Raw genomic sequence first — 21,506 nt, 5'->3', positions numbered from 1 at the left:
TATTGTTATTTTTCCCTAATATTTTTGATGTGTGGTTGGTCGAACCCATGGATATGGAGGGCCCACTGTATGTTTAAATTAATGAACAATTAAGTGCTTGTAATATGCCATGTTCTCACTGTAACCCCATGAGGTAGATATTATTATCATTCCCAATTTTCACCTCCTTTACCTGTTTGAGTTTCCTCATAAGGTATCATTTGAACAAAAGATTCTACGGCTGAGAAAGCTAGGAGTTCTATGCACTATGCCAGGCTACCTTTCATGCTGCCTGAGCTCATAGCATGGACATTTTTTTTTTTCTTTTTGAGGTAAAGTCTTGCTCTGTCGCCCAGGTTGATCTCGAATTCCTGGCCTCAAGCAATCATCCTGCACAAAGTGCTAGGATTACAGATGTGAGCCACTGTGCTCAGCCTTAAACTTTATTCAGGAATTGTGGGCCAGGTGTGGTGGCTCACGCCTGTAATTCCAGCACTTTGGAAGGCCAAGGTGGGAGGATCGCTTGAGTCCCAGAGTTTAAGACTAGCCTAAGCAACATAGTGAGATCCTTCCTGTCTGTACAAAAAAATTTAAAAATTAGCCAGGCATAGTGGTTGGGGTGTGTCTGTAGTCCCAGCTACTTGGGGAGGCTGAGATGGGAAGATTGCTTTAGCCTGGGAGGTTGAGGCTGCCGTGAGCTGTGATCATGCCAGTGCACTCCAGCCTGGGTAACAGAGCAAGACCCTTTCTCCAAAAAAAAAAAAAATTATTCGCTGACTTTGGCCTGAGACATTTAGGTTGTGCCCTGGCTTGGGTCTATTTTTTCCTACTTTCCTTCCTCTCAGGTGGTCTGACCCAGGACCTGAAAGCTGCCGCCAGGTGCTTTTTGATGGCGTGTGAGAAGCCTGGAAAGAAGTCAATAGCAGCATGTCACAACGTTGGCCTCCTGGCACATGATGGACAGGTTAATGAGGATGGCCAGCCTGACCTGGGGAAGGCCAGGGACTACTACACAAGGGCCTGTGATGGTGGCTATACTTCCAGTTGCTTTAACCTCAGTGCCATGTTCCTGCAGGGTGCCCCAGGCTTTCCCAAGGATATGGACCTGGCATGTAAATACTCCATGAAAGCCTGTGACCTGGGTCATATCTGGGCCTGTGCCAATGCCAGTCGCATGTACAAGCTGGGGGATGGTGTTGATAAGGATGAGGCCAAGGCTGAGGTGCTAAAAAATCGAGCCCAGCAGCTACACAAAGAACAGCAGAAAGGTGTCCAACCCTTAACATTTGGGTAATGTGGTCCACCCCCCCTCCCAGGCAACAAACTGCTTGAGGCTGGCAGCTCCTATTTCTGAAGACTGATGCAGCCCTTGAAGGTCAACCTGCTGGAGCAAAAAAACTTGGGACTTGAATTTGTAGCTCCATCTACATGGATCCATTGCCCCAGCTACTGGAGTATAGCCTACAATGTTTATTACAGTCAATATTCCTTCATCTGGGTGTTCTGTGAAGATAGCCATGTTTATGGAGGTCTTAGTTTTCAAACTCTGGCAACTCCGAAAAATAGGAGCAAACTAGAGAGCCCTAGAGATTGGTGGTAGGGAGGGGAGGATAGCAGGAAGTTTGAAAAATTAGCAGCCCCGGGGCCTAAAGGAATCAGCTATCATCATTTTCATCATTATTATTATTTTGGTTAGGATGGCTTGAAAATCAGAACGTATCTTGGTTTACATAACTAAGGTCTTAAAGAACTAAGAACAGTTAAATAGTCAAAACTACCACCCTCTGACTTACATAATCATTGGTGTGGGCTTCATTTTGTCTTTAGAGTCACATCTTTCAGTAAATTCACAGAGATCAAGAGGGACATGCAACATACAGCTTAAAGGCTGTTATGCTTCAGGGTTGCTGAAGAAGATGAAACATCAGCCTGCCATTGTCTAGAGGAGACATTGGCAGTTAAAAATTAGCACCTCCAGTGTAGTCACCTGGCACTGCCCATCATGCTGAGGGAGCAGATTCTTCCCAAGGCAGCTTCATCTAGGAGTTTGTAAGCAAGGACTTTGTGACACATTTGTCCCCTGGAACTGAGCCTTTTTAACTGTCCCTGTGAATAAACAATTTTGAGTGACCTACGGTTTGTGCTAATTAGTGTTCTACCAGATTCCAGGTACCGTAGAGAGTATGTTCTTTGTGGTGGTTGTGCCTTTTAAGAACATTTGTGGCCGGGCGCGGTGGCTCACGCCTGTAACCCTAGCACTTTGGGTGGCCAAGGCAGGCGGATCAAGAGGTCAGGAGATAAAGACCATCCTGGCTAACATGGGGAAACCCCATCTCTACTAAAAAATACAAAAAATTAGCCGGGCATGGTGGTGGGCGCCTGTAGTCCCAGCTACTGGGGAGGCTTAGGCAGGAGAATGGCGTGAACCTGGGAGGCAGAGCTTGCAGTGAGCCGAGATCGCGCCACTGCACTCCAGCCTGGGCGACAGAGCGAGACTCCGTCTCAAAAAAAAAAAAAAAAAAAAAAAAAGAACATTTGTTGTCTCCCCAGCTTGTCACCAGGGGGCGAGCTTGTCATTTCCCTGCTGGTAACAATACCATTCTGTGTCACCATCTACTGTTTTAGGCTTCCGTTTTGCAGCCGTCCTGAAAGGAAGGCTTGCTGTGTAAATGAAGGTTTGTGAGCGCAGCAGCCAACCTCTCAAGTTGATAGAGGACAGGGACTTCCCCAAGTGCACAGAGGAGATTTCAAAAGACATCAAATTCACTTTTTTAAAATGTAAAGTAGCTTTTGGTATGCTTAAACTAGGTCAGGCCAGGCGTGGTGGCTCATGCCTGTAATTCTAGCATTTTGGGAGGCCAAGGTAGGCGGATCATTTGAGGTCAGGAGTTCGAGATCCGCCTGGCCAACATGAAGAAACCCCTTTCTCTACTAAAAATACAAAAATTAGCTGGGCGTGGTGATGCATACCTGTGATCCCAGCTACTTCGGAAGCTGAGGCAGGAGAATCGCTTGAACCTGGGAGGCAGAGATTGCAGTAAACTGAGATTGTGCCACTGCACTCCAGCCTGGGCAACACAGCAAGACTCTGTCTCAAAAACAAAAGCAAAACTAGGCCAGGTGCAGTGGCTCACGCTTGTAATCCCAGCACTTTGGGGGGCCGAGGCAGGTGGATCATGAGGTCAGGAGTTCGAGAACAGCCTGGCCGACATAGTGAAACCTCATCTCTACTAAAAATACAAAAATTATCTGGGTGTGCTGGTGGGCACCTGTTGTCCCAGCTACTCAGGAGGCTGAGGCAGGAGAATCGCTTGAACCCAGGAGGCAGAGGAGCCAAGACCACCCCATTGCACTCCAGCCAGGTAACAGAGTGAGACTCTGTCTCAAACACACACACACACACACACACACACAAAAAACTGTAGGTCAAAAAACATGAAAATATGTTCAACATCACTAATCAGGGAAATGCAAATCAAAAACCACAATGAACTCTTAAAATTCAACAGTAAGAAAACAACCTGATTAAAAAACAGGCCAAAACCCTTAACATACCTCAGCAAAGAAGATAGACAGGTGGCAAATAAGCATATGAAAAGATGTTCCATATAACATGTCATCAGGAAAATGCAAGTTAGAACAACAGACCACTATACAACTATTAGAATGGCCAAAATCCAAAGCACTGACAGCATGAAATGCTGAGAAAGTTGGAGCAACCAGAACTCTTATTCCTTGCTGGTGGGAATGCAAGATGGCACAGCCACTTTGGAAGACAGTTAAGCAGTTTCTTACAAAAACTAGGCAAGCTCTTACCATGTGATCCAGCAGTCTTGCTCTTTAGTATTTACCTGAAGGAACTGAAAACATGTCCACACAAAAACCAGCACATGGATGTTTATAGAAGCTTTATTTATAATTGCCAAAACTCAAACCAAAATGTCTTTCAGTAGCTAAATGGGTAAATAAATTGTGGTGCATCTAGACATTATTCAGTGCTTAAATCAAGCTATGAAAAATTATGAGTTATCAAGCCATAAAAAGTCACAGAGGAACTTTAAATGAATGCTACTAAATGAAGCCAGTCTGAAAAGGCTTCATATTAAATGATGCCAACTATATGACACTGGGTTGTATTCTAGAAAAGGCAAAACTATGGAGACAGTAAAAACCAGTGGGTGGGGGAGGGGAGGGAGGAATAATTGGAGCACAGAAGATTTTTAGGGCAGCGAAACTACTCTGTATGATACTATAATGATAGATACCTGTCATTGTACATATGTCCAACCCCCTAAAATGTACAAACAACACCAAGAGTGTTTTTTGTTTGTTTTTTTGTTTTTCTTGAGACGGAGTCTCGCTCTATCGCCCAGGCTGGAGTGCAGTGGCACAATCTTGGCTCACTGCAAGCTCCGCCTCCCGGGTTCACGCCATTCTCCTGCCTCAGCCTCTCCAAGTAGCTGGGACTACAGATGCTCGCCACCACGCCCGGCTAATTTTTTGTATTTTTAGTAGAGATGGGGTTTCACCGTGGTCTCAATCTCCTGACCTCGTGATCCGCCCGCCTCGGCCTCCCAAAGTGCTGGGATTACAAGGGTGAGCCACCGTGCCCGGCTAACCAAGAGTGAACCCTAATGTAAACTGTGGACTTTGAGTGATAATGATGTGTCAGTGTAGGTTCATCAATTACTGCAAATGTACCTCTTTGGTGGGAGATGTTGAAAATGGTGGAGACTGGCCAGGCGCGGTGGCTCACGCCTATAATCCCAGCACTTTGGGAGGCCGAGGCAGGCGGATCACGAGGTCAAAAGATCGAGACTATCCTGGCCAACGTGGTGAAACCCCGTCTCTACTAAAAATATAAAAATTAGCTGGGTGTGGTGGCACATGCCTGTAGTCCCAGCTACTTGGGAGGCTGAGGCAGGAGAATCGCTTGAACCTGGGAGGCAGAGGTTGCAGTGAGCTGAGATCATACCACTGCACTCCAGCCTGGCGACAACGCGAGACTCCGTGTCAAAAAAAAAAAAAAAAAGAAAAGAAAATGGTGGAGACTATGCATGTGTGGGGGGCAACAACTATATGGGAAATCTCTGTACCCTCTCAATTTTGCTGTAAACCTAAAATTGCTCTAAAATATAAAGTCTATTAAAACCACAATGATATTGCCTTATATCCCATTAGGATGGCTACTATTAAACACAAAAACAAAGTAAGTGTTGTCAAGGATATAGAGAAATTAGAGCCCTGTGCACCGGTGCAGCTCCCCCAAAATGAAAAACAGAATTGCCGTTTAATCCAGCCATTCCACTTCTGGGTACATATCTGTGTTAGGCCATTCTTGCATTGCTATAAAGAAATACCTGAGACTGGGTAATTTATAAAGAAAAGTTTAATTGGCTCTCGGTTCTGCCGGCTGTACAGAAAGCATGGTGCTGTGCATCCTATTGGCTTCTGGTGAGGCCTCAGAAGCTTACAGTCATGGTGGAAGGCACAGGGGGAGTCAGTGTATCACATGGTGAGAAGGCAAGAGCAGGAGCAAGAGAGCGAGCAAGGGGAGATACCACACACACACACATCTCCTGAGGACAGCACCAAGGGGAAGGTCCTAAACCATTCATGAGAAATCCTCCCCATGATCCAATCACCTCCCACCAAGCTCCACCTCCAACATTGGGGATTACATTTCAACATGAGATTTGGGGAGACAAATATCCAAACTATCAATATCCAAAAGAATTGAAAGCAGGGTCTCCAAGAGGTATCTATACCCATATTCTTAGCAGCACTATTCACAGTAACCAAAGGGTGAAAGGAACCCAAATGCCCATCAGCAGATGAATGAATACACAAAAGGCGGGATGTACATGCAATGGAATATTATTCAGGCTTGAAAAGGAAGGAAATTCTGACACATGCCACACAACATGGCTGAATCTTGAGGACATCATGCTAAGAGAGTCACAAAAAGACATGCTGTATAAGCCAGTCACAAAAAGACATGCTGTATATGAGGCATCTAAACTTGGGTATGAGTTGTACATAAACTCAGAAAAAGAAAGTAAAATGGTGGCTGCCAGGGGCTGGGGTGAGGGGGAAATGAGTTTTTTGTTTTTGTTTTGAGATAGGCTCTTGCTCTGTCGCCAAGGCTGGAGTGCAGTGGCACTATCATAGCTCACTGCAGCCGCTAACTCCTGGGCTCAGGTAATCCTTCCACCTCAGCTTCCCGAGTAGCTGGGACTACAGGTATACACCACCACGCCCAGCTAGTTTTTGTATTTTTTGTAGACAAGGTTTTGCCATATTGCCCATGCTGGTCTTAAACTCCTGAGCTCAAGTGATCCTTCCGCCTTGGCCTCCCAAAGTTCTGGGATTATAGGTGTGAGCCACTGTGCCTGGCCAAAATGGGTTGTTTAATAGGTAAAGAGTTTCAAATTTGTAAGATGAAAAAATAATGGAGATTGTTACACAGCAAATGTGAATATACTTAACACTACTGAACTATATGTTTAAAAATGGTTAACCCAGCCTGGCTTACATGGTGAAACCCTCTCTCTACTAAAGATACAAAAATCAGCTGGGCGTGGTTGCATGCGCCTGTAGTCCCAACGACTCGGAAGGCTGAGGCACGAGAATCGCTTGAACCTAGGAGGTTGCAGTGAGCTGAGATTACACCACTGCACTCCAGCCTGGGCAACAGAGTGAGGCTCCATCTTAAAAAAAAAAAAAAAAAAAAAAAAAAGAGGTTAAGATGGTAAATTTTATGTTTTACCACAATTTTTTTAAAAAAACAATATTGACTTTTAAAAAATGCAAGGTTTTAAGTTTTTTTATTATAAAATTAGTATGTTCTCATAAAATGCAATTTGAAACAGAAGAAACCATCGCCCCTCACTTCTTTATCACCTATGGGCATTCGTTGGCACAATAATGTTCTCGTTATTTAACCATTTTTTTAAAGAATTATATCTTTTTTTTTTTTTTTTTGAGATGGTGTTACCCAGGCTGGAATGCAGTGACGTGATCTCAGCTCACTGCAACCTCCACCTCCCAGGTTCAAGTGATTCTCCTGCCTCAGCCTCTTGAGTAGCTGGGACTACAGGCGAGTGCCACCACACCCGGCTATTTTTTGTATTTTTAGTAGAAATGGGGTTTCACCATGTTGATCAGGCTGGTCTCTAACTCCTGACCTCAGCTGATCCACCCACCTCGGCCTCCCAAAGTGCTAGGATTACAGGCATGAGCCACTGTGCCCTGCCAAGAATCATCTCTTTTCAATTAACAGGTTTTGCAATTTTTTTTTTTCTTTTTGAGACAGGGTCTCTCTCTGTCACCTAGGCTGGAGTGCAGTGGTGCAATCATAGCTCACTGCAGCCTCAACCTCCTGGGCTCAGGTGATCCTTCTACCTCAGTCTCCCAAGTAGCTAGGGACTACATGTGCATGACACCATGCCCAGTTAGTTTTTGTATTTTTTGTAGATACAGGGTCTCGCTGTGTTGCCCAGGCTGGTCTGAAACTCCTGGGCTGAAGCGATCCTCCTGCCTCAGCCTCCCAACATGCTAGGATTAGACATGAGCCACTGTGCCCCGCTGGGTTTTGTAATTTTGAAGAACTTTGATTTTTGGGTGGCAGATGTACTGGATTTTTTTTTTTTTTTTTTTTTTTTTTTTGAGATGGAACTTCACTCTTGTTGCCCAGGCTGGAGTGCAGTGGCATGATCTCAGCTCACCACAACCTCCGCCTCCCGGGTGCAAGCAATTCTCCTGCCTCAGCCTCCTGAGTAGCTGGGATTACAGGCATGTGCTACCACACCCGGCTAATTTTGTATTTTTAGTAGGGACAGGGTTTCTCCATGTTGGCCAGGCTGGTCTCGAACTCCCGACCTCAGGTGATCCACCTGTCTCGGCCTCCCAAAGTGCTGGGATTACAGGCGTGAGCCACTACACCCAGCCCCTTTTTTTTTTTTATGGACCAGTTCCTACCTGGGACCTCTGGTACTTGCCTTCCTGAGTCACATACTTAGTGGGGCAGGGAACAATAGAGTGAGCATTAACTGTATCAAAATGTTATATTTCCCTAAAGTTATTAAAATGCAAAGAATAATAATTTACTGTTCAGAATGGCCCAAGGCCATTTCATACCCAGGCTGCTGTGGGAAGCAGTAGGTTGGTAAGAGCCAGCATGGATAAGTTTCTCACTTTAATGCAGCCTTTGAGGCAAGGTTTGAAAATGGCTTTTCAGACTCTGGTCACAGCAAGCAGTATCATTACTGTGTCTTCTAGCCAGCAGGCATTGGGTCATCATTAACAACTATTTCCTACATTTTTCCTCCATGCTAGGCTTGGGCTGGATACAGGACATTCAGAGCTGGCCTGATGGTCTAATGGGGAAGACGGCTCGTAATTGACTCTAGTGGTTTGTGTTCTCACTCACTAAAATCTTTTTTTTTTTTTTTTTTGAGACACAGTCTCACTGTGTTGCCCAGGCTGTAGTGCAGTGGTGCGATCTTGGCTCACTGCCACCTCTGCCTCCCGGGTTTGAGCGATTCTCCTGCCTTAGGCTCCTGAGTAGCTGGGATTACAGGCCACCATGCCCAGCTAATTTTTGTATTTTTTAGTAGAGATGGGTTTCACCATTTCACTATGTTGGCCAGGCTGGTCTTGAACTTCCAATCTCAGATGATCTGCCTGCTTCTGCCTCCCAAAGTGCTGGGATTACAGGCGTGAACCGCTCTGCCCAGCCAATGCTCTCACTAAAATCTGACAGTATGGTGCTCAGTACTGTGAGGAAAGAAAGGAAGAGTCCCAGAGAGGGAAGGGAAAACCTGAGGGTATAGAGATTTGGCTTTTATCTTGTGGGTAATGCAGAGTCATGAAAGGGTTTTGATCAGGTTTGGAAATTAGAAAGATCATCCCCAGTGCAGAAAATGAATCACAGGGGGAAAGACTGGAGGCAGGAAGACCAATGAGGAGACAGCTGCAGAGGTCAAGGTAAGACATGGTGGGGCCTGAGCTAAGGCCTGTCAAGCAAGGAAGGGAGCACAGGTGAGAGGTCAGACAGCTGAATAAGCAAAATTTAGCCATGTGGGGGTGGGAGGAAGGTGGGGTTGAGCATGAGGTTGAAAAATATAAACCAAAACAGGGTTAGCTTGGGCATCTAGGTGGACAGTGGCGCTATTCATATTGATTTGGAGCCTGTGGTGTGGGGATGGGGACAAGAACTCTGAGCTGTTGGGTGATTTTTTAAATTTTAGAAATAAATAGCATTTTTATTTGTTTTATGAAGTTGCTTGAAAAATTTTATGAAGGGCAGCGGGACAGAGGGAAAATGCCTAGACTTCAGATCCTACAGATGTGGACAATTCTGGATTAGTCAAAGGCAGAATACGCATGTATGTTTAGGGCACCTAACAAAGAATGAGAAATATATAAATTTAAAAATAGTAATGTTACATTTCTTTTTTTTTTTCTTTTTCTTTTTTGAGACAGAGTCTCGCTCTGTCACCCAGGCTGGAGTGCAGTGGCTCGATCTCGGCTCACTGCAAGCTCCGCCTCCCAGGTTCACACCATTCTCCTGCCTCAGCCTCCCAAGTAGCTGGGACTACAGGCGCCGGCTACCATGTCTGGCTAATTTTTTGTATTTTTTTTTAGTGGAGACAGGGTTTCACTATGTTAGCCAGGATGGTCTCGATGTCCTGACCTTGTGATCGGCCCGCCTCAGCCTCCCAAAGTGCTGGGATTACAGGCGTGAGCCACCACTCCTGGCCTACATTTCTTTTAAAGCATCAAGTAATCACTTTGTGGGGGGAATGGAGACTTTTTTGGGTTCTTTATGTTCATTTTGCAGTTTAGACTTCTTTTATTGTGAATTCTATATTAGGGTTGGTGGGGGCGGGGTGTACCAGACTATTTTCAGTTCTTAGGTCTAAAGGTCTTAGCCTGGGTTCTGACCTGAGTTTTGCTTTTTATTGGCTGTGTGACCTTAGACAAGTTACTCTACCCTCTTTTTGGATTTTGTCACCTCTCAGGTGAGGATAACAATGTCTTCTTTTTTTTTTTTTTTTTTTGAGACGGAGTCTCCCTCTGTCGCCCAGGCTGGAGTGCAGTGGTCCAATCTCGGCTCACTGCAAGCTCCGCCTCCCAGGTTCACGCCATTCTCCTGCCTCAGCCTCTCCGAGTAGCTGGGACTACAGGCGACTGCCACCACGCCCGGCTAATTTTTTGTATTTTTAGTAGAGACTGGGTTTCACCGTGGTCTCGATCTCCTGACCTCGTGATCCGCCCGCCACGGCCTCCCAAAGTGCTGGGATTACAAGCGTAAGCCACCGCGCTTGGCACAATGTCTTCTAATAGGGTTGTTAGGAGGAGTAAATAGTAACTCTTATCGTAGAATGATAAATGCTGATTTAAAAAGACTTTTGTGGAATGAAATCTTACAATTAGATAATTGTCTTTTTTCTGAGTGGTATTGTTACCTTGTGAGAGAGTCTAGCTTTTAAAACAGCCTGCCTTTGCTGCCATTCTTTGAATACCCAGGGAGCTGACGGCGAGGCTCTCTAGGGGTACTTGATGGCACAAAACAGCTGCAGGGTGCAGGCCTGGGACAGGGAAGTGGGGGCTGCCCCTACTTTTTCCCTTCTCCACTGCCTGAGCAGAGAGAGAGTCACACAGAAGACTTGCACCTGCTGGGGGCCCAGAGTGGAAACTATTTCCAGCTGGTGCCCCTCCCCAGGCTTGAGGAATGGTGATTGTATTACAGTTTATAAATCAGGCCTCCCCACTGTCTAAAGGGGAAAGGCCAAAATTCTTTGCCCAATGTGTCTCCCCACTCCCATGAGATGATCCCTGCCTCCATATTTAGCCCCATCTTATTCCTAACTCAGGCATCTTTGCATCAGGAAACTGCTTGTGGTCTCTGCACCACCCACCCCACCCCCCAAAATATCCCTATCTCTCTCTCTCTCTCTCTCTCTCTCTCTCTCACACACACACACACATACACACACACACACACACAGAAATTAAGTGGTGATGGATGTGTTCATTAATTTGACTATAGTAATTACACAATGTATATCAAACCATCACACTGTATACCTTGAATATATACATTCTTTGTCCATTAAATATTTTAAAAGAAAAAGTAACAACAAAACACCCAGGCTGTTTCTTACAGCCAAGTTTTGCTGATGCCTGCCTGGGTCCACCAAGACCTACGGAATGAAAATCTGGATTTTAAATAAGAAAACCACAGGAAATTCTTATGCATACTAAAATAGGCAGCCCACTCAAGTGGTATAAGGCCGGGCGCGGTGGCTCACACTTGTAATCCCAGCACTCTGGGAGGCCGAGGCGGGCGGATCACGAGGTCAGGAGATCGAGACCACGGTGAAACCCCGTCTCTACTAAAAATACAAAAAAATTAGCCGGGCGTAGTGGCGGGCGCCTGTAGTCCCAGCTACTCGGAGAGGCTGAGGCAGGAGAATGGTGTGAACCCACGAGGCGGAGCTTGCAGTGAGCCGAGATTGTGCCACTGCACTCCAGCCTGGGCGACAGAGCGAGACTCCGTCTCAAAAAAAAAACTTAGCCCACATGTCACCTTCTCCAGGAAGTCATGCTGGACCCTCAAGTTCTGTGGTCTTCTGATAGTCCTTGTGCTTCTCTCAGTTCTTTCTTTTTTAAAATTTAATTTTTTTTTTTTTTTGAGACAGAGTCTCACTCTGTTGCCCAGACTGGAGTGCAATGGCATGATCTCGGCTCACTGCAACCTCTGCCTCTCGGGTTCAAGCGATTCTCCTGCCTCAGTCCCCAAGTAGGTGAGATTACAGGCACCCAGGATCCTGCCTAATTTTTGTATTTTTAGTAGAGACAGGGTTTTGCCATGTTGGCCTGTTGGCCAGGCTGGCCTCGAACTCCTGGCCTCAAGTGATCCATCTGCGTTGGCCTCCCAAAGTGCTGGGATTACAGGCATGAGCCACTGCGTCCAGCCTTAATTTGATTTTTTAAAAACAGAGACAAGTTCTCACTATGTTGCCCAGGTTGGTCTCGAACTTCTGAACTCAAGCAATCCACCTGCCTCAGCCTCCCAAAATGCTGGCACTACTACGCCCAGCCTGTCTCTGTCCTTTTCACATGGTTTGGGACAGGCTGTTAAGTGCCTGTCCCAATAGATTATGTCCTAATAGATTATGTCTCATTTCTATTCCCTGTGCCTAGCTCAGGATCTGGTACAGATTAGATACATAATAAATCTTTATTGAAGGAAAGGGAAGGGAAGGGAAACTCTCAGAGACAAATGCTATCTTCCAGTAGATCAACTGAGCATTGAAAAAGTAGCGTTTTGGAAAAGAATCTGGATTTAAATAATTTCTCTGCAAATGTGTTATGTTTCCTCTATGAGGCTCATTTTCCTCATCTCTAGAGTAAGGATAATGTTTACTTTTCAGGTTTAGTGTAAGGGTTAAAGGGTTTCATGAGATAAAGTAAGTGCGGTGCCTGGCTCGATGCCTGGCATATTCTAAATTGTGTAATAACTCACTGGAGGGCTATCTTTTGGAAGCAGAACTAGGCTTGTTCTGTACAGCTCCAGAGAGCAGAACTAGGCTCAATGGATGGAAGCTGCTAGGAGACAGAACTCAGTTCATCGACATCTGAGTGGAAGAAAGAATTTTCTAGTTGGCAGAATGAGAAGCTCTGGGAGGAGGTGAACTTCTATTATAGGGATATGCAAGCAGAGAGTAGATGCTCACCTGTCAGGGCTGATGCAGAGGGGACTAACTCTGTATGAGATTTGGGTGGAGTGAGTATGCAAAATCTGAAAGATGGGAGCCAGATAAGGCATTTCCATTCAGTGCCCTCCACAATTCATTATTCATATGGCCAACACTGAGGGCTTCCTCTAGGCTGGGTGGCCCTAAGTTGGGCGCTGGGGATACAGGGCTGGATTTGACAGAGTCTTTGTCATTTAGGAGATTACAGTCTAAATTTTGATCATTTATTGAGCAACTACTTTGTACCACATGCTCTAATCATCTCAGGAAACTTTCATTCTCACTGTTTTTCAAAGAAACTGAGGCTCAGCCAAAGTGGCTTACAGAAAGACTCACAGACCAATGAGTATTGCAGCCGGGATTAGAACTTAGTCCTGCTTGTCTCCTAAACCCTCTTCATATGACTCAAGGCTGCCTTACATCCTGACGTTGGAAACACTTTGCAGTCTCAGGGAGATCCTCAAACAGCACCCAAGGACCTTTTGGGTACCAAGTAGATGCTGATGAACAGAAGCTAAAAGGCTATGGTCAGCTGCAGGAGGACATGGACTCCCTGTAGCACGCTCTGTGCCCGAGTTCCCTCCAGCTGGGGCCATGCGGAGAGTCCAGGAGAACTTGCTGAGGTCAGACTTCACTGCTCACATGACCAGCCAAGCTGCCTGGGCCAGGGCTCCCTGAGGGAACTTGAAACCCGGCTGGGTTCCATCAGCTCCAAGAATAGCAGCTGACCCTACTCTCCCCAAGATGATGGTGTCCGATCAGGTTCCAGGAGGCCCCAGTGGACTCCCGACATCAGTGGCAGCAAGCTTTGACCTTGAAGCTGCTCTGGGGTGGTGTAATAACAGCAACATTCATTAACTGCCCACTGTGTGCAGGGCGCCTCCTGAAGTGGGGGACATCCTGTAAGGGAGGTCTAAGAAGTATGGAACCCATTTTACAGGTGAGGAAATTGGGGCTCAGAGATACTGAGAACTTGCTCAAAGTCACAGTGAATATGCGGCAGAGCTGGGTTGGAGCCTGGGCTCCCTCTGCCAGTGACCCTGCTTCTGTGAGGAGAGAAGAGCACTCTCAAGACCTCAGAAGACTCCTGGGCAGAGGAGACAAATCCCATCAGCTTCTAAAGGAATGAAGGCAGGGTGCAGTGCCTCACATCTGCAATCCCAGCACTTTGGGAGCTGGGAGTCTGAGGCAAGAGGATCGCTTGAGCCCAGGAGTTCAAGACCAGCCTGAGCAACACAGTGAGACTTCATCTTTAAAAAAAAAAAAAAGAAAGAAATTAGCCAAGCATGGTGGTATGCACTTGTAGTCCTGGCCACTTGGGAGGCTGAGGATCATTAGAATCCAGGATTTCAAGGCTGCAGTGAGCTGAGATTGTGCCAGTGCACTCCAGCCTAGGTGTCAAAGTGAGACCTTATCTCCAAATAAATGAATTAAAAAAAAGTTCCAGGCCAGGTGCAGTGGCTCACACCTGTAATCCCAGTACTTTGGGAGGCTGAAGTGGGTGGATCACCTGAGGTCAGGAGTTCGAGACCAGCCTGGCCAACATGGCAAAACCCTGTCTCTACTAAAAATACAAAAATTAGCCAGGCGTGGTGGTGGGTGCCTGTGATCCCAGCTATTCAGGAGGCTGAGGCAGGAGAATCGCTTGAACTTGGGAGGCGGAGGTTGCAGTGAGCGGAGATTGCGCCATTGCACTCCAGCCTGGCAGACGAGTGAAACTCCATATCAAGATTTGAGAGCATCAAATCTTTGAGAGTCTAGTGTTTGTACCACTAATCCACCAAACCTAGAGGGCTGCCTCTGACAAAGGGGGCCCGAGAGATGGTGGGCAGCCTGAATCTTATAGCCAGTGAGGTTCAAGGCAGACTTACAGTTAATTGATGGACTCGAGGGCACAAGTGAGCTGTAACTCTCTTGGTGCTAAATGCTTTCTGTGTTTCTCTGGTGTATCGGGAACTTCCCAGGCTCAGCCTCCACATGAGCACATAGTGGGATGGGATGGTGGTGGGATGAGGTGATGAAGAACTGAAGATAGGGCTGCTGCTAGGGCTGATTCATGGATGTGAGTCCTGCGCATTTGCAAGGGCCCCATGCCTGGTTTAAGCCTCTACTATCACTGTCTTGAAATTCTTCAGAATGTTGAACAAGGGGCCCTGCATTTTCACTTTGCACTGGACCCTGCAAATTATGTAGTTTATTTATGTAGCTGTTGGGCTGTGGGGTAGGAGGCAGCAGCCCCCGACCTGCAGTGCTCCTGGGACTTATCAGAGGCTTGTCAATCCATCAACTAATGGCTGAGTCACCAACAGACAGGAAGGAAACCAGACTAAGCCCCACCAGACAGGTTTGGCCTGTAACTGCAAATCCCTAAGAGACTGTAACAAGGCAAGGCTCTAAGGAGATTCTGGGGATAGAATTGGAACCCACGGAGGAGGGGCATGGTCTGAGGGGGATTTTAACTCAGTGTCAGAAAGATTTTCCTAACAGTCAAAATGTAATCATAATACATAAAATATACCTCAATAAAGCTGTTGAAAATGTAATCATCTTACTGGCAACTGACATTGAGTGCTTACTGTGTGCAAGGAGCTGTGCTAAACACTTCATTGAAAATATGGAGGATAGGCTGGGCATGGTGGCTCACACCTGTAATCCCAGCACTTTGGGAGGCGAAGGCAGGCAGATCATCTGAGGTCAGGAGTTCAAGACCAGCCTAACCAACGTGGTGAAACCCCCATCTCTACTAAAAATACAAAAAATTAGCCGGGCGTGGTAGCACACGCCTGTAATCTCAGGTAGACAAGAGGCTGAGGCAGGAGGATTACTTGAACCCAGGAGGTGGAGGTTGCAATGAGCTGAGATGGCGCCACTTCACTCTAACCCGGGCAACAGAGCAAGGCTCCGTCTCAAAAAAAAGAAAGAAAGAAAATATTGAGAGTGGTCAGGAAGAACATAGTCTCTGGAGCCATATTGCTCTACTGCTTATTAGCTGTGTGAGCTGGGGCAAGTTACTTGGCCTCTCTGTGTCTTAGTTTCATCATCCGGAAAATGAGGATAAGACTAATACGTCTCTCTCACAGGATTAAATTATTGTGAAGAATGGCCAGGCACAGTGGCTCTGTAATCTCAGCACTTTGGGAAGCCTAGGTGGGTGGATTGCTTGAAGCCAGAAGTTCGAGACCAGCCTGGGCAATATGGCAAAATCCCATCTCTACAAAAAATATGAAAACTGGCCAGGGCTGGTGGTGCATGCCTATAGTCCCAGCTACGTGGGAGGCTGAGATGGGAGGATTGCTTGAGCCTAGGAGGTCGAGGCTGTAGTGAGCCAAGATCATGCCACTGCACTCCATTCTTGAGTGACAGAATGAGACCCTATCTCAAAATTTTCTTGTAAGGATTAAATGAATTTACATATGTAAACACCTAGAACAGTGTCTGACATATACTAAGTACCATATATAAGTTAGTTATTATTTAATCCTCAGAACAATCCTATGATGGAGGTATTATTATTATTTTACATTATTCCCATTTAACAGACAAGTAAACTGAGCCTTAGAAGAGGTAAGTGACTTGTTGATCCCAGAGCTATTGGGTGGTGGAGCAGGAGATTCCGCTATGGGAGTTAGGTCAGACTTCATGATCGTCATGCCTAGTGCTTACACTACAGCAGGCATCTGGTGAGTTTTTGTTAAGTTAATCAATTAATTATTATTTCTTTCAGCTCTGAGATTCTAAACCTGTAAGAAATATGTGTTCTGGCCGGAGGAGGATGCACAGACCTAGACATCTTAGGATTTCTTACCAATTGTTGGCCGCAGCATAATCAAATATCAAGTATGTCCCACTCTAGGCCTTCTGAATTAATTGCCTGTTTGCTCCCTCTCCATCCCTGCAGGCACTGTCCAAGTTCTCGTCTCATCATCTCTCTGGACTCTGAATTCAGCAGCACTATATCCTAACTCATGTCTCTCACATCTGCACAGCACTTCACAGTGTACAAAGTGCTTTCAAATTCAATGGTTTGTTGGTCTGTGTGGCAGACTTTGTGGCACACAGCTCAGTACTCATTGCCAGGCCTCCAGACAGATCCCAGCCAGCGAGGACTTCCTGCCTCAAGAGGCCAGAGCCGACTGCATGGGAACAGGGAGTGCAGTCTGGATATGCCATGTGGGGGTGCTTATTGAGTTGTTGCTCTCTAGATGGAGTTTGGGGATTTTCTAAGCCAAAGCATGGAGTGAAAGGGGCCAGGCCCTCACCAGGGAATGTTCACTGCCACTCCTCACACTTACCATCTCAAATTCAAGACCCCTGCTGGGGGAGAAGTGGCTGAAGGCAGGCAGTCCTTTAGCTCCTCTGCAAGTTTAAAAAATATCTCAGCCGGCCGGGCATGGTGGCTCACACGTGTAATCCCAGCACTTTGGGAGACTGAGGCAGGCGAATCACCTGAGGTTGGGAGTTTGAAACCAGTCTAACACGGAGAAACCCCGTCTCTACTAAAAATACAAAATTAGCCGGGTGTGGTGGTGGATGCCTGTAATCCCGGCTACTCGGGAGGCTGAGGCAGGAGAATCACTTGAACCCGGGATGCGGAGGTTGCGGTGCGCCAGGAGTTCGAGACCAGCCTGGGCAACATAGCAAAACCCTGTCTCTACAAAAAATACAAAAATTAGCTGGGTGTGGTGGTGCGTGCCTGTAGTCCCAGCTACTTGGAAGGCTGAGGTGAGAGGATCACCTGAGCCCAGGAGGTCGAGGCTGCAGTGAGCCATCTGCACTCCAGTCTGAGCAAGGACAGAGTGAGACCCCATCTCAAATATAGATATAGATATAATATATATCTCCTGCATGCATTTGCAACTACAAAGGGCTGGTGCGCTAAACCTCATCCCTGACACAGAATGCATTTTTCCCAAATTGCCATCAAGGATTATATGCAGGATTTTGTAGAAAATACAGTGGAGTGCCACTATATCTACATTAAATACAGTAAGAGCAAACACTTATAGAGAGCTTACCCTGGATCAGGAACTGTTTTGAGTGCTTTATAAATATTAACTCTTTTGGCTGGGCATGGTGGCTCACGCCTGTAATCTGAGCACTTTGGGAGGCCAAGGCAGGCGGACCACCTGAGATCAGCAGTTCGAGACCAGCCTCGCCAACATTGTGAAACCCTGTCTCTATGAAAATACAAAAATTAGCCGGGCATGGTGGCGGGAGCCTGTGGTCCCAGCTATTCGAGAGGCTGAGGCAGGAGAATCGCTTGAACCCAGGAGGCAGAGGTTGCAGTGAGCCAAGATCGCGCCACTGCACTCTAGCCTGGGTGACAGAGCGCAACTCCTTCTCAAAAACAAAACAAAACAAAACACAAAAACCTAGGTCTTTTAATTGTCACAACCCTATGAGATAGGTACTATTTCTCTTTAATTTACAAAAACTCAATTATACTTGCTGTGGAGAAACTAGAGAAGGAAAGAGAAAGAGTAATACTATATTAAATATTATTTTACTCACATAGCATAGGCCCCAAGTGTGTCGTGAAAGAGGTTAATCTGCTGTTCCCTTCATTGGTCTCAGTTCCCAGGTGCCTCATAAAATCTTCAGTGTGGCGGCCTGGCGTGGTGGCTCAAGCCTGTAATCCCAGCACTTTGGGAGGCCGAGGCGGGCGGATCACGAGGTCAGGAGATCAAGACCATCCTGGCTAACACGGTGAAACCCCGTCTCTACTAAAAATACAAAAAAAATTAGCCGGGTGTGGTGGCGGGCGCCTGTAGTCCCAGCTACTCGGGAGGCTGAGGCAGGAGAATGGCGTGAACCCGGGAGGCGCAGCTTGCAGTGAGCCGAGATTGCGCCACTGCACTCCAGCCTGGGGGACAGAGCAAGACTCCGTCTCAAAAAAAAAAAAAAAAAAACTTCAGTGTGTGTGCATGTCGCCATACTAAGTATGGGTCTAGTGTGTAAGCCCCCAAGCAAGCCAATCTCTTTATCAGTTATCCACCGAAGAAACAGCAATCTGTTCCATTGCTAGAGGAAAACTTGGCTATGCTATTGGGAGATGGTTCTGTACTTTAGGAGTGATAAAAGGGGTTTCCAAAGATAATTCTGATTATACATTTTTTTTTTTTTTTTTTGAGACGAAGTGTCACTCTTGTTGCCCAGGCTGGAGTGCAATGGCGCCATCTGGGCTCACCGCAACCTTTGCCTCCCGGGTTCAAGGGATTCTCCTGCCTCAGCCTCCTGAGTAGCTGGGATTACAGGCATGCGCCACCATGCCCAGCTAACTTTGTATTTTTAGTAGAGATGGGGTTTCTCCATGTTGGTCAGGCTGGTCTCGAACTCCTCCTGGCCTCAGGTGATTTGCCTGCCTCGGCCTCCCAAAGTGCTGGGATTACAGGCGTGAGCCACCACAACCGGTCCCTAGATAAGTTTTGACTGAGCTGTAACTCATAGATAAGGTGACCAACCGTCTCGATTTGCCTGTGACTAAAGAGTTTCCTGGGATTGAGACTTTCAGGGTTAAAACCAAGAAAGTCCCAGGCAAACCAGGACAAGTTGGTCACTCTACCACAAAATACATCTCTGTATCTATTGTGAGGGCTCTGTTGACGCCATGGTCTATTATATTATTCTTTATGAGGCTCTCAGGAGAAATTCTTGTCTGGTCTACATACCAAGAATAGTTGTATATCCTCTAAGGAGTAAGTGGTTTGTTTTTATCCTGTGAACACTGTGAACTGTGTGAGTGAACAGGTTTCCCTTTTTGCCTTGGCTGCTGGAAGTCATAGAACTAAGTATGTATGACACAAATTTAGCTGCATAGGTCACTATGTTCTGTACTTTTTGTATTATTCCAGGCTCCACTTTTTCCCTACCTTGTTTTTTTTTTTTCTTTCAATTTTACCTTGCCCTGTCTTAAATTTAATGATCTTGTTTTATTTTATTTATTTTATTATTTTATTTTATTTTTGAGATGAAGTCTTGCTCTGTCACCCAGGCTGCAGTGCAGTGGCATGATCTCAGCTCACTGCAACCTCCACCTCCCAGGTTCAAGTGATTCTTCCACCTCAGCCTCCCGAGTAGCTGGGATTACAGGCACGCACCACCAAATCCAGCTACATTTTTTTATTTTTTATTTTTAGTAGAAATGGAGTTTCCCCATGTTGGCCAGGCTGGTTTAGAACTCCTGACCTTCAGTGATCCACCCACCTTAGCCTCCAAAAGTGCTGTTGATTACAGGCGTGAGCCACCACACCCAACCGATCTTATTTTATTTTAAATGTCTTTCTGGATCAAGGCAGGGTAAAATTAAACAGTTCTTAGAGTCTAGGGACTCTGCCATGAGTCACTGAATATATGGAATGATATGTAAAATTTATGTGTATAAACATATTTTTCTAGGGAGATGGAGCCATAAATTTTAATAATTTTCAAAGAAGTCTGCATCTCCCCCAAATATTAAAAGCCTCTGGTATAGGTGAATCAAGAAACAAATAAATGATGTTAGTTGGAAGCTTGAAAGTTTGACTTATAGTGCTGATATTTTAAAATGTTGCAATGATGGCATGGAGGAATGTTGGTGGGATGGAACACTGGAATGGCAGAGAGGAATGTTGGTGGGGTGGGGTGCTCCCCAGAATGGAATGACAACATGACAGAATGTGGTGTGCTAGAACATTAGTGTGTCAGAATATTAGGATATTCTAGAATGTTGATGTAACTGGGCCTACACAAATGTAGCTATGTAGGTCACTATGTTCTGCACTTTTTGTGTCATTCTAGGCTTCACTTTGTCCCTACCTTGTTTTTTTTTTTTCAATAGAACATCACCTTCCAGATGTCTTAGCATCCTCTTGCTTTTTTTTGTTTGTTTGTTTTGTTTTGAGACAGAGTCTCACTCTGTCACTCAGGCTGGGGTGCAGTGGCACGATCAGGTCACAGTTCATTGCAACCTCCACCTCCCAGGTTCAAGTGATTCTCGTGTCTCAGCCTCTCAAGTAGCTAGGTTTACAGGCATGTGCCACCAACCTCAGCTAATTTTTGTATTTTTAATAGAGACGGGGTTTCACCATGTTGGCCAGGCTATTCTCGAACTCCTGGCCTCACATGATCTGCCCGCCTCGGCCTCCCAAAGTGCTGGGATTACAGGTGTGAGCCACTGTGCCTGGTAGTATCCTTTTGCCTGTAGTTCAGTTGTATCTCAGGGTTGGGCTGCTATCTGATTCAGCCTCTAAATCTCCAACATTCCCTAGCTCAGTGCCCTGTAAGGGTCCAGTAAAGATCCAATTGGTGGTTCACGCCTGTAATCCCAGCACTTTGGGAGGCCAAGGTGGGAGGATCGCTTGAGCTCAGAAGTTCAAGACCAGCCTGGGCAATAAGAGAGGCCCCATCTCAAAAAAAAAAAAAAAAAAAAAAAAAAAAAGGTCCAATTGGCTGCTGGTACATGGGCTTGTGTCAGTTTTATTTTACACTGAGCCGCTTTTTCCTTTCTGACTGTGCTCACTCTCCTTCGAGATCTGTCTCAACTACCTTGCAGGCTCAGGACTCGGGTAGACTACCTTGTCCATTCCTGTGTCTTCAGTGCCCGGTTCAGGGGCTGCCCAGAGGGCATGCCAACCCTGTGGCTTAGTCAGGGTAGCCTGACTAGGCTCCTGGCCAGAGGCCTGTCTGCAGCTGGGACTCTTAGGGATGGAGTTCAGCTTCTGGAGCTGTTAGGCTGAAGGAGACTCAGGATCCTTGAGGTTAGTCAGGAGCAGGGGAGGCCAG

At 46.2% G+C, this 21,506-nt stretch overlaps 1 protein-coding gene across 2 annotated transcripts in view; it reads left to right on the top strand.

Moving 5' to 3' along the window:
• The window catches only part of COA7 (cytochrome c oxidase assembly factor 7), a 31,776-nt gene extending 10,620 nt beyond the window's left edge, over window positions 1–21,156 (top strand). Inside the window, exon 3 of one of the 2 annotated variants that reach the window (XM_055235271.2) lies at window positions 16,645–21,156. In XM_055235271.2, coding sequence (XP_055091246.1) covers window positions 16,645–16,970 — 326 coding nt within the window. In that variant the 3' untranslated portion in view covers window positions 16,971–21,156. Of the gene's footprint in view, window positions 1–824; window positions 2,111–16,644 lie in introns of those variants that run through there. The other variant, XM_055235270.2, reaches the window with a different exon arrangement.
• Window positions 21,157–21,506: the final 350 nt, after the last annotated feature.

This window comes from Symphalangus syndactylus, chromosome 19 (assembly GCF_028878055.3).
Source record: "Symphalangus syndactylus isolate Jambi chromosome 19, NHGRI_mSymSyn1-v2.1_pri, whole genome shotgun sequence".
NCBI classification, from domain to species: Eukaryota; Metazoa; Chordata; class Mammalia; order Primates; family Hylobatidae; genus Symphalangus; species Symphalangus syndactylus.
Note: the sequence above shows the minus strand (reverse complement) of the source record. Positions and strands in the feature narration are given on the sequence as shown.